The sequence below is a fragment of the Stegastes partitus genome, unplaced genomic scaffold, assembly GCF_000690725.1.
Source record: "Stegastes partitus isolate 25-593 unplaced genomic scaffold, Stegastes_partitus-1.0.2 Scaffold1501, whole genome shotgun sequence".
Taxonomy (NCBI): Eukaryota; Metazoa; Chordata; class Actinopteri; family Pomacentridae; genus Stegastes; species Stegastes partitus.
The window spans coordinates 27,717-39,993 of record NW_007579232.1 but is presented as its reverse complement, the minus strand read 5'-3'; the positions used below and the strand labels follow the sequence as shown (position 1 = coordinate 39,993).

At 40.9% G+C, this 12,277-nt stretch overlaps 1 protein-coding gene across 1 annotated transcript; it reads right to left on the bottom strand.

The window, feature by feature from the left end:
• Nucleotides 1-1,512: 1,512 nt before the first annotated feature.
• LOC103370938 (kelch-like protein 10) lies at nt 1,513-7,925 on the bottom strand. The gene is made up of 5 exons (XM_008300134.1): nt 7,792-7,925; nt 5,528-6,014; nt 4,081-4,674; nt 3,020-3,181; nt 1,513-1,791 (listed from the first exon to the last, which is right to left on the bottom strand). The coding sequence occupies exons 1-5, from the start codon at nt 7,923-7,925 to the stop codon at nt 1,513-1,515; spliced, it is 1,656 nt and encodes a 551-aa protein (XP_008298356.1).
• Nucleotides 7,926-12,277: the final 4,352 nt, after the last annotated feature.

Genomic DNA, 12,277 nt, shown 5'->3' with positions numbered 1-12,277 from the left:
ATCCACGCTTTCACACCTTCTCTGTACCTGTTGCGATAGGCCCCGTCCCTTCCCTCTTCCCCCTCTGTTTTGGTTACAAAATGGCCGCCGCTAAAACCCCCCCGCACCGACCCGCGGTCCTCTCTTCTCCCCTCCCGATCGACATTTTCCATCATCTCCGCCATCCTGTTTCTTCTGTTCTCGGTGGCCAAAACAAAAACACAAAACAAAAACGAGGAAATGTAATAATCATTGTTTGGTAACTGTTTTTAGTGCTATGTTTTTGGAGCGTTACGAGTATTTTCTAACATGTTACAATAAAAGATTGTAGTGTACAAATTCACATTTATAAAATATATATATATAGATATATATGAGAAATGTATGTTCTAATGCAATAAAGAGAGATTAAGAATTATGAAAAGTGCATCGATCTATTATTTGTCGCTAAAGGTGCTGTCGTGTCTTTTTGTGAACGTGTATTTGGCATCACAAGGAAGCAGTAAACAACAATGAATCCATAAATCCAAGGAAGCATTTATAATGTTATGATGTGTGTGTTTTTTCTTGGTTTGTGTTAGTGTGTTTTTTGTTGTTGTTGTTGCTGTTAAGTTTGCTTCCTTTGTAGGCCGGAGATCTGCTAGTTTCTCTAGTTCATGTGTAACTTGTGCATTTTATCTGGGTTTTGCAGTAACACTTTAATTACACATTTGTTTTTTGTGCACATCTTGTACCACCCTTAGGCTCTGAAAGTATATCTGCATTCTTTCTAACGGCCAGCAGGGGGCGACTCCTCTGTCCACTTGTACAGAAGTCTGTGAGAAAATGAACCTACTTGTCACTTGATTTGTTACTCCAGTAAGCATTCTCCCAATGAGTTTATGGTTTCAATCGCTAGTTTCAGGTCTCCTACAATATAAAACAATAAACATTTTGTTAATTATGATACCATTCAGAGGAAAGTAGACGATAAAGCACATTGTGTTTGAGGGCGGGGCTACTTTGTGATTGACAGGTCGCTACTATATCAGTGTGCATGGAGTTTTCAGTCAGTCCATCCTTTACTTACAGTCTGTTATGGCTGTGGTCCGTCTTCTACACCTAAAATAACCAGTGAAAATAAACTATGTACCCTGGAACACTCAACATTCTCAGTCTGTGCTCCATCTGTTGAAGCCTTACCAAGCTGACCAGGAGGCTCTGAACCAGAATAGTTTTGGTGGTCACTGCTGGTGAAGACTTGAGGTATCCAAGTTCAGTCTTATTGCTCAGTTATAAAATATGCTTGTGTGTGTGCGGGTGAAAAGTCAACCTCTTGCCAGCTGGGACAGACTCCTGGGCGACTTCTATACAGGCAACAAATTTCCACTAAATCTGACCTTATTTATCCTCTGAAAGATTTTCCTACAAGGATGTCGAGACTTTGAGCAGAACAAAGTGAGTTAAGCCCCTCATGATTTCTAAATTATAGGAAATGTATGTGTTTATTTGACAGTTGACATTAAGTTGATTTCATACGCTGTAAGCAGTAACTTAGAGCTGTCGTTCCACCACAAAGCAGCGAATCCATCCGTTGGGCATCTCCATGTTCCGGATGACTTCCCACTTGTTGGTTTTGCTGTCGTATCGCTCCACGGATCCACAGATTTCGGAATCGTCACAGCCTCCGACCACGTACAGGTGGTCCTCCAACACGGCGATGCCGAAGTATTGGCGGCAGCGAAGCATTGGAGCCGAACTGCGCCAGCGTTCTAATAATGGATCGTAGGCGGTGACGCTGCAAACGCAACTGACGGTGTTGTGGCCACCAGCCTGGACGACAGTAAAAACAGTAATGACACAGTGCGACAGTACCCCATCAACACTAAACATACTGCATTAAAAATTTGATGCATTTGGAAAGTTTTTAACGAAGATTAGGCACATTTTATGTTTTAATTCAACTGTTAATTTACAGTTTATGTAAATTATATGGTCAAAATTACATTTCAAAGGTTTTGGCCTACACATAGTCTAACACTGGAATATTGTCCGTTAAATATATCACTAGACTCATCTTGGAAAGTTTGTGGTTAAATAAAGAACCAATTCAGGAAACATGTTGCTGCACTGTCTCAGATTTTGTTAAATGGGGCTAAAACCAAAGTTCTATAAAACACTTCGACTGAATTTTGAGAATTTAATGTTTTTTGGGGGGCTTTTTTTACATTCATAGGATCCAGCAGTTTACAATGATCAAATGGCTCAAGCAGAGGCCAAGTTTTTAATTATTAACTCTTCAAATTTTTAAACAAGGCTGGTATCGGGGCCCTCGGAGGTTCCTGTAAATGTATGAGGATGTGTTCTTAGTTCCTCCAAGAAATATAGTCTTACAGATGTTTTTTGAGGGTGTCTCAATTAAGTTTTTTGTCCTCAATACAATCTAAGTCATTTAATATTTAGTATCTGCTAAGCTAATACCATTTTCCTTGATAGTACTCATGGCAGCAGAGCAGATCAGCTGTAGTACCTGGCTGTTCCACCAGGTGGAGCCTCTTACTATTTAATACTGTAGCAACTAGAGGAGGCATCACTCAGACTACGGACCGTTTTATGCTGGCAAGCAGAAAGCATTTTGGGAGTTTAGCAAGCAACAGGCACCATGACAAAGACTTGTGTGGAGATTAATGACTTCCAACCAGAACGCCGGCATTAGAGACAAACTGGGATCAACAAGGAGAGAATTCCTACATATCAGTGTCCAGATCATGTGGCTGATACTTTATTATTAAAATTATTCAAATTTCCGACATGTATGTGACAACAGATGTAAACAAAGGATTGGGGTGAAGTTAATGTAGAGACTGATTGGTTAACACAAAAAATCTCGGTCTGAAAACATGAAATTATCAAAATTCTGCAAGAATGTTTTGCAGAACTTTGTTTTTTTTTTATTATACTATTATTTGGGACCAAGTTTTTAACTCTGGTGCATTGACATGTACGGCATGTACCTGGTGTTTGCTTTTCATCAATCTGTGTCAGTGAATTCTCTGCTTACCACATAGATCTGGTTATTGTAGGCGATGACTCCTGCTGCGTATCGCCTGGTTTCCATTGGCTCGATCGCCGTCCACTGGTTGGTTTCAGGGTTGTAGCATTCAGCGGTTTGCAGAGGTCCAGCTCCAGGTCCAGGTCCACCTAAACCGCCACAAATGTACACCTGGAAAAAATGAAGGTAACAACATTATAGTTATAGCCCCATCCTTAAGATGGACAGTGGTATTTCAGTTTGATGCATCTTCCAACACTGAGACTACTTCTGTGATAACAAAGAAAGAACATTCTCCAATGTTTTCGAGATGTTATTGAGGCCTCAGATGATTTTTATAAAGCGTTCCTGTACCAGGATGTATGAATAAAAGGCCAGCTTTCTGGCTGCAGTGAAGGATGTTCCCAATGCAATGTTCAGAAAACATTTTCAAGATGTTATCTTAGAGGTTCTTTAGTAGACGTTCCAGTACTGCGATATGTCAATAAGGTGGAACATTCTGCTGGCAATGTTCTGAGGATGTTTCGGGGATGTTGTTGAGGAAACACATAGAACCTGTAAAAAGTTCCCACCGTGTTACATGATCACAGAACATTCTCACTGTAACACGTTTTTGAGAACGTTGGGATGTAACAGTCTGACAATATTATCACCAAATATTTTTAGAACGTTTGGTTGTTCTGCTTTCAAGAATATTCTGAGAACTAAGTATTCCTGTTACCCGATATGTTGACGAAGTTGGTTGCAATGTTCTGATGATGTTTTGTGGATGTTTTTGAGGTAACACATTTTAGATTAAATGTTCCCACAATGTTACATGATAACAAAAGAAGAACATTCTGGGTTTAACATTAGACTGTAACAATGTAACAATGTTCTCGTCAAACATTTTTAGAACGTGTTTAGTTATCTGACCTTCAAGAAGAACATTCTGGAAACTGAAGGAAAGCTTCCCACTGAAAACATGAGTAGAACTTTGCAGAACTTTCTCAGAAGCTAAGAAACCATTTTGGCACAACAAAGATCCAGCTGCTGTCAAAGGTTCTTCTGCTGTTCTCTCCAGAACTTACCTGTCCATGTAGTACAGCAGCACCGGCTGAGCTCCGGCATTCCTGCATCGGTGCGATCAGAGTCCACTGGTTGGTGCTGGGTTCGTAGCGTTCTGCAGAGTTCAGATTGCTGGTTCTGTCTCTGCCTCCCAGAGCGTAAATGCAGCCATTGAGTTCGACCACGGTGACGTCGCATCGAATCAGGTGCATCGGGCCGACCTCCGTCCAGGTTCTGGTGGCGAGGTGGAACCTTAGCACGCTGCTCAAAAGGTTCCCACCGTCGTCGCCTCCGATGCAGTAAACGAACCCATTGAGGTAAACGCAGCCACAGAACAGTCGAAAACGTTCGTCTTCTTTGTCCAGTCGAACCCAGCGGTCGGCTCGGACGTCGTAGTGCTCCATCTTGTCGGTTGGGAAGGTGTTCCTCCAGCCGCCAAAAGCGAACAGAACACGAGAGGGCAGGCGGGTTCTGGTCAGTGGTCTCTCCACGTCGGGTCCACAAAGGGTCCTCAAGGCGCTTTTTACCATGGCTATGCATGGCGGGCAGTTCTTCACCAAAGGATTTCTGCTCACCGTGTGAGCCAAGTAGTCAAGAGGCATCAAGAGCAGGCGGACCTGGACCAAGACAACAAGGAGGAAACAAAGGAGGGTTCAGCTGATTTGGAGATCTGAAGTGTCGACACAAAAAAACGTATATATAATGTGTGTGCATATAAATGACGGCCATTACCAAGAAAAAGCAGAACCTTGTGTTTAAACCAACATTAACTGAAATAACTGGTCAGTTTGAATATCTGGCCAGAAAAATAACATAATCCAGAAACGGTTGCAGTCGGTGATATTTTTTGTTCTTTCATGACCAATTTTGGAAATTTGCTGTTTATACAGTCTTAAACTTTTTGTAGCAGCACCTTATAGCTGCTTAAATACTCACACTCTGACACCCAGAACACACCACTGGGCTTTAAAGACAAAAACAATTTAAAAAAAAAAACAAAACCACCAAAATTACACAATTAAATGTAGCAGAGCTAGAAAGGGCAAAAGCAGACAAAACTGGAGCATTTTCATCTCTGCCTCTACTGTCCAGAAACTGCTGTTCTACTTTATTTTACTGATTAATTACCTAAGTTGGTGGCTTACAAACGATCAGATGCTCCCTAAAGCTATTTAGTGAAGATTTTTAGTTAGAAAACAGAAAAGTAGAACATTATATGCTGTATATATGTTAAAATATGAACGTCTGATTTCAGCAAAAGTGGCACAAAGTGATTAGATTTAAGTCTTTGTCAGTTTTTGTGCACAGCAATAACTGAGTCTTCTCTGCGAAATAGATCATAAGATAAAGTGTAAAAATGCAATAATTTATGCCGACAGCAAGTAAAAATGTTGCAGGAGCAAATAAAACACCCAGAGGCTGCTTTAGGTTCACATGCTTAGTAAACTGAGTAAATGCAGCTGTGGTCACCTTGCTGAGCAGCGTGGCGATGTGAACGCTGCGTTCCTGCGGAGCGAAGCTGATCCAGTGGAGAACGGCCTCAAACACAACCTTCTCCTGCTTCACGTTGAGCTCGTCGTTCTCTATGAGATCCGCCAGCTGCTGCACAGACAGCAGCAGGAAGTCTGCACAGACTTCTGCGATGGCCTCGAAGTGATGCAGGATGCAGTGGTAGGCCTTCTGCCGCAGCGCCACACAGCCGTAGACGTCGGCGAACTGCCAGATGTGGATGCAGTTTGAGAAACGAAGGTTCTGCTGCAGCAGGTCACAGCAGGCCTGAATCAAGCCTTTGATGGCGAAACGTTTTGCGGCAGCCAGCAGCTCCAACGCATTCTCCTCAGTAATCGCAGCAGCTTGGCTGTAGGCGAACTCCAGAACCAGGCTCATCACATGTGGTGAGACGTCAGGGAAGCTGTAGACCTGCTCTGATGCCGACTCTGTGCTGCAGAACAGATCCCTGTGGGGTCAACGTTCAGAAAAACTGTGTTAGTCACTGCAAACAGCATGTCGACATCTTTCTGCTGCAAGAACTAAACATCCTGCAGGATCTAAAGGATCAAAGTAGACGCTTCAGATGTTGCTGTATCTTTACAGCAACTTCTTTACCACATTATTGAGTGCTTACAAACAGCCTGGTCCGACAGTCGGGTGTTTTATGCTTGTAGCAGCTAAAGTATCATCAACCAGAGATGAGGAGAAGGCTACAGACTTTTTTTTAAAATATATTTTTTTGGCCTTTGCCTTTATTAAGTGCAGTAGAGGGAGACAGGAAAGGGGGGAGAAGAATGGGGACAGACCCGCAGCAAAGGGTCGTGAGCGGGACTCGAACTCACGACCGCTGCATCGGGGAACTACAGCCCCTGTTCATGGGCCGCCCGCTCTACCAGGTGAGCTATAGGGGGGCCCAAGAAGGCTACAGACTTACAGGAATCTCTTTTCTTTCCAACTTCACGCCCTCAGATTTTATATCACCTTCAATCTTGTAGCCTTCAGCCCCAACTGACTCAGACATAAAGTCTCTAAACATCCTGTGAGCAGTTTTTGAAAACCCTTTGACAGCTTGTGTTTATCATACCGTAGATGGAATCAGAGTGGCCCACTGTTCAGAGCAGCAGTCATGTTTCCATATTTTATTTTTGTGCATATTTTGAATTATTGCATGATAAACGATAATGATAATGATAATGGCAGAACGGGAGTAAAATTCTGTCAGAAGTTTGACACTACTCTGAGATGTTTTCTGACCTTTATAAATCACCTTTTCTGAAAAACTTTCTGACTGGGGATTTTATAGAACGCTGTGAAGTTTGTCTTAAGTGATTTGAATTTCTTACCAGTACATGAGTTCTGGTGGGAGGTCATTAACCTCCTCAGAAGTCTCTGTCATGGTCCTGTTGCTAGCTAAACTCCCACAATGCTCTCTGCTGCCAACATGAACTGTGGTCTGAGTGACGCCTCCTCTGGTCTCTACAGTAACAGTAAGAGATAGACATTTAGATTGCGCATGCTGGTCCGAGGCTGCGGTCTGTTGCCGGCTTTTGTTTGTAGGGTCCAGCCAGAGGAGGAAGTCACAGTCCAATAAGTTGGGTTTTGGCTCAAAATTGACTTTCCTGATGTTCAAAAGTTTCTCGCGACTTTACCGAATCGTTGCACGAGCGGAATAAAAACTAAACAGAAAGTTTATCAAAAGTAATAACAAATAAACACGCTGAAGACGGGGGAGCGGCGCGAACACGTCTGCCATGGGGGGGCGACATTTTGTTTCAGAGGCTCCACCTGGTGGAACAACCAGGTACTACAGCTGATTTACTGACATGTAGAGAATACAGGTGTACTGGTGGAACCTCAGTACATCCTACCCTCGAATTCTACATTAGAGCAGAGCTTTACAGCAGGGTTCACAAACACCTACAGAACATTAAAGAACAGACTGGAGGCAGATTTTGTTTTTCCTAAAGCATTGCAGAGCTAATCAGTTCTCAAGCGTACACACTGAACTGATTTTAACAAGTTTAATGTACTAGAAATGTGTATTATCAAGGAAAGTGGTATGAGATTGAGTTCTCAGCAGTAAATTTTAAAGCAAGTCCTAAAGGGTAAACTGTGGAGTGACATTTACGTGCAATCACCAAAATGCATTGCATTGTACATCCGAACAGCCTCGCAAGCCGTTGCAGAGTTGATTTTGATGTAAGAAAAAACTCTTTTTAAACTTCCTAAAACACCAAAGCTACCTGAAGTATGAGCTGCAGCCACAGAGGACGATCCGGTGAACTTCAAACTCCACATTGCCGACTTGGATCACGGCGTCGCAAAGCTCTTGGTCCCGACGGAGCTCAGAAAGGACGTTTTTCCAGGCGGTGTTCATTGTTAACATGTTGCTCAGAGGGTTTGAACTGTGAGTTAATGTCAGTTAATGTAAGTTGGTTTCAGTTGCCTGGCAAGCTTCACAGGAATGTTTTCATTTAAAAATCATTTTAAAAGTCATATCAGCAAACACCAGTTTGAGGTGCTAATCTTCTTAGCATGCTAAACACAAATGTACTTGAACTGTCCAACACGTCAAAGGCCATCAGAAGTAAATACAACCTCCCTGCACTGTTGCACGAATATTGTTAGAACGTCTTGTTTTCAGTTGCTTCTTCAGAGCTCTGTGTTTTAATGTACGTGTAACTCCTCTTTACAGGTAAAAGGACATAAAGGCCATGAAATCAGGTTGCAAAGCTCCAAAAACACGTATGAATCTGGGTAGCAGTTGAAAAAGGTTGCATAGAGGTCCTTAAACACTAAAAATGTCTACGTAAATACCATAAACCTGTTATATATTATTATTATTGTCTACATTCACTGAGCAAATACTTTAACCAACATCATTTCTGATCATAACTACTTAATATCCATTCACCTTTAAACCTTAAAAAGCCGGTTTGTTTAAATAATGCTTATATATATATTCCATATAATAGGTGGTAAGTGGAAACTTTTTTTGAACTGTAAAAATTACAGTTTTGAAGCCAAACTCCACAATGAAATTCTAATCATATGAAATTCCTCCTGTCATATCAGTGGGATCAAAAACACAAGTTCTAACAGATTTCAGTGAGGACATGTTTGTCTTTAAGGTCTTATTAACCAGCCAACTAGCCAACATGATGAAAAAAATCTAAAATAAAAAGTCACATGACAGTTAAACTGGTACAGTATAAAGCCACTTATCAGGTGCTTATGATGCAGTCTTTAGATACCTCCCTGCACAGTTTCATAAACATTAAAATATGAACAAAACCAGGCTGTAAAATAGTGATCAGATGTACTGTGGTGTGTTTAGTGTTTAGTCTGCATAATGCTCAGTGTGTGTGAAATGAATACTTGTCCAAATTTAAAAAATACAAATAAATAAAAACATTTAAAAATGCATGAGTAGAATTTAATAACATATGGCACGCTGCCTTTAAAATACAGTATTTTAATAAACACTAGCGGCAGTAGAAGTTTATCGCATAGCTTAATCGCGAAATGTCCGCTGCGGGCTTCCGTTGAGCCGCTGCTGTTTTGTTGATGTTCTCCATCACCTGACCGACCACAAGTTCAGCCTCCGAGTTCAGCTTTAACACACAAACCCGCCGTCAGAATGACTTTAACCCGCCGAGGCTGCAGCTCAGCGTCAATAAGCTGCAGACAGTTCTCTTATTTCTAGGCTTCGGTCCGTCCGGAGACGCGCAGAGGTCAGCGAGCGCTACGTTTGTTAGCTAGTTAGCTCCAGCTAGCATCCCGAGCTACGGCTACGAGCTAACAGGCTAACTGTGCCCATGGAGGGGATTCTGTATAAATGGACGAACTACATGACAGGTGAGCTTTCCGTCAGTCCGTCTAACAGCTGCTGGAGGCTGTTGTTTAGTTTGTTTGTTGTTGTTGTTGTTTTTAACCAACCGATGGTTTCATGTTGAATTCTGGCAGCTAATGATAAATATGTGACAAGTGAAACTCTGCTGGAGTGAAATTAGCCGTTAGCAGTCTAGCTAACGAGCTAATGTTGTAAAGATGCGACATATTTCTGTTTCTGCCGCTTTTAATAATCAATAAATGTGTGAATGTTAGATTTATTTAGTCAGAAACTGTCCTCATGATCAGATCTGACTGCCAGCATTCATATCTCTATCTTTTCAGCATCAAACAGGTGCAGTGTTCTTTATTTTCTATTTATTTTAACACACCTGTAACCAGGACTGGACCGTTAATCAATTTCAGATTAAAACAGGACATATGAGACCATTCATTAATTAGACAACTGCTGGAGGTGAATTTGATGTATTTTAAACCGAACAGAATTAAATTTTCAGGGTTTTTTTTTTTGGTTTTTGTTTGTTTGTTTGGTTTGTTTTTTTTAAATAGGGATCAACCAATGTGATTTTTTTTCCAGGTCTAATACTGATAATCAGTAATAGAGAAGACCGACACCAGATATTTGAGACCTGATATACGTTTGCATAAAAATACAATTTAGAAAAATTCAAACTCCAACGCAGACGTGCTTCAGTTTATTTATGGTTTACATATATTTACATCACGGCGTGTTTGCAGACAGAGAAAAGCTGCAATTTTGTGCATTTTGAAGCTATTCATTGATCTGAAATTTGCTTAGGAAAAAACAATGACGCAGACAACCATGAAAATGCAGGACACTGGATCCAATAAAAGGTCTATAAGCTGGTGATGCCTGTTTGCTGATTAATCAGTTTATCCTCAGTGGTTCATTCATACAAGTTTGTCTCTAGTCACTGATTAAATCCCTAAAAACTCAACTCTGTGTGTCAAAATTACATATTTAGGCATTTAGGCATAATCCCCTTCTGCCCCACAATGTCTTTAAAGCTGTTGTTTCTCTTGAATATGCAGCTCGAGCACAACAGCTCGCCTACAACTCTGCTTAAACACTAAAACTACACAATGACAAGTTGTGGTACTGCAGTAGCTGGTTCACAGCGACAGGATTAGCACTCCATATTTCCTACGTGTTAAAACCCTGGAGGTCTACAGCTGTGTTGTTGAGACTCTGATCAGTACGCTGCAGTTTGTTTCGCTCATGATGTGTCTTCCAGCAGATAAAAGCCCCCGTATGCATGTTAACAAGGTCAGGAAGGAGCCACACCTCGTACATGTTGTAGGATTTAAACTGTTGTCGGTGGTTTTATAGATTCATTCTTTAGTGATAGTCACACTTATGATGCTGTTTCAAATGCTCCATCAGATGTTCTGTATTTATTACAGCTTGACTTGAATCAGATTGCAGTATCTGTCAGAAAAATCCCAACAGCGACTGTTTGACGTGTTGTTCAGCTTCATATTTAACCCTGAACAGCTGATACTGCAACAGGATTAACAGAAGTATTCAAATGCTGGTAAAAGTACCAACACTGTGTTTTAATAATACTTGAGCACAGCCTTTAAAACATTCAAGTCAAGTCCTGGTTTGTTGTGTTGCACATTAAGACAACAGCTTGTTGCGTCAAAAGTACTTTAAGTAAGTTTTGTGTTATTTATGTTGGGATTTATTTGAGTAATTTACCCACTGACCCTCTAAAAATAAACAGGAAATCCCTACAAATTAAAAGATCAATATTTTTTATTTTATATGATTTTTTTTTTTAGTATTTTGCACATTTTAAAATCAAATTCAAGCAAAATTGCCAAAGCATTAATGATAAAATGTGCTTCTATTGATAGATAGGCACGAGACAAGCAAGAAAAAACACTCTAAATATATATACATGTGCATAAAAACTTCTGGATGACATAAAAACAAAAGAAGTAAAAGATTTGGAATAAGATTTGGCAGAACTGTAAAATAAAGGCGAAGTTCCTTCAACGAGAACGTGTCATGAGTGGAAGAACTCCGCGGACGTGTTATTATGAACAACATTATGACTGTTTATGCTGGTGCTCGGTGCATAAACAGTGTTTACTGTGGTGGCTGGCAGACGTGAAGCTACTTTTAACTGATTTATGGAAACCAGGCTCAGCCGTGAGAATTGAAAACACTGTTTGACCTTTTGCTGCTTTTGTGGTTATTTTCTAAGGACTGAAAGCATTTCTTTATTCAGAAATGACCCTGATAAATGCCGTGTGGTGGATATATTACAGTAATTTTCTCTCAAGTCTAATCAAGGACAATTATGAAGAAGCAAAAAAAATGGAAAAACCCAAAGTAAAGTCCCCTTAAAGTCCAGTAATTGAATAAATGTGCTGTTGTTTTCCAGCGCTGGCTTGGACTGACAGCAACACGCAGCTATGAGGCTTTATTATCTACTAATAGAAATGAAAACTAAGCCACAGTTACAGGGATTAAAGGCGGCATTCGACTTGAACGACGGCAGCAGAGTGTCTATAAATAATGATGTTAGAGGAGAAAATAAACTCGGCGTATAGACTGAAGGGCTCCACCGAGGCCTGCTTCTGTCGGCTGTGACGGACGCGATTGTCACGTGAACAGCTCATCAGGTTTTATTGCGCTTAAGCAAACAGGTCAGTAATTGCATTTCTCTACTTTATCGTATGTTCTCTTGATAGAAGAGCTCAGTTACAGCCGTGCACAGACGTGGAGGCAAGCCAGAGACATTTTAAGGCATTTTTTTAAGCTCAAATCTGAAACATCTGCTTCTTCCAGACTCTCAGGTCTGAATATGTGCTCATTTTCTTTGGATTTTTAACAATTGGTGTGAG

What these genes read in the sequence shown, in the direction of transcription:
- LOC103370938 (XM_008300134.1), bottom strand. Translation starts at nt 7,925, where the DNA reads ATGAACACCGCCTGGAAAAACGTCCTTTCTGAGCTCCGTCGGGACCAA. An exon ending in TCGCCACGCTGCTCAGCAAG is followed by an intron (nt 4,675 to 5,527) that starts GTGACCACAGCT and finishes GTCTTGGTCCAG; the next exon opens with GTCCGCCTGCTCTTGATGCC. An exon ending in CTGCTGTACTACATGGACAG is followed by an intron (nt 3,182 to 4,080) that starts GTAAGTTCTGGA and finishes CATTTTTTCCAG; the next exon opens with GTGTACATTTGTGGCGGTTT.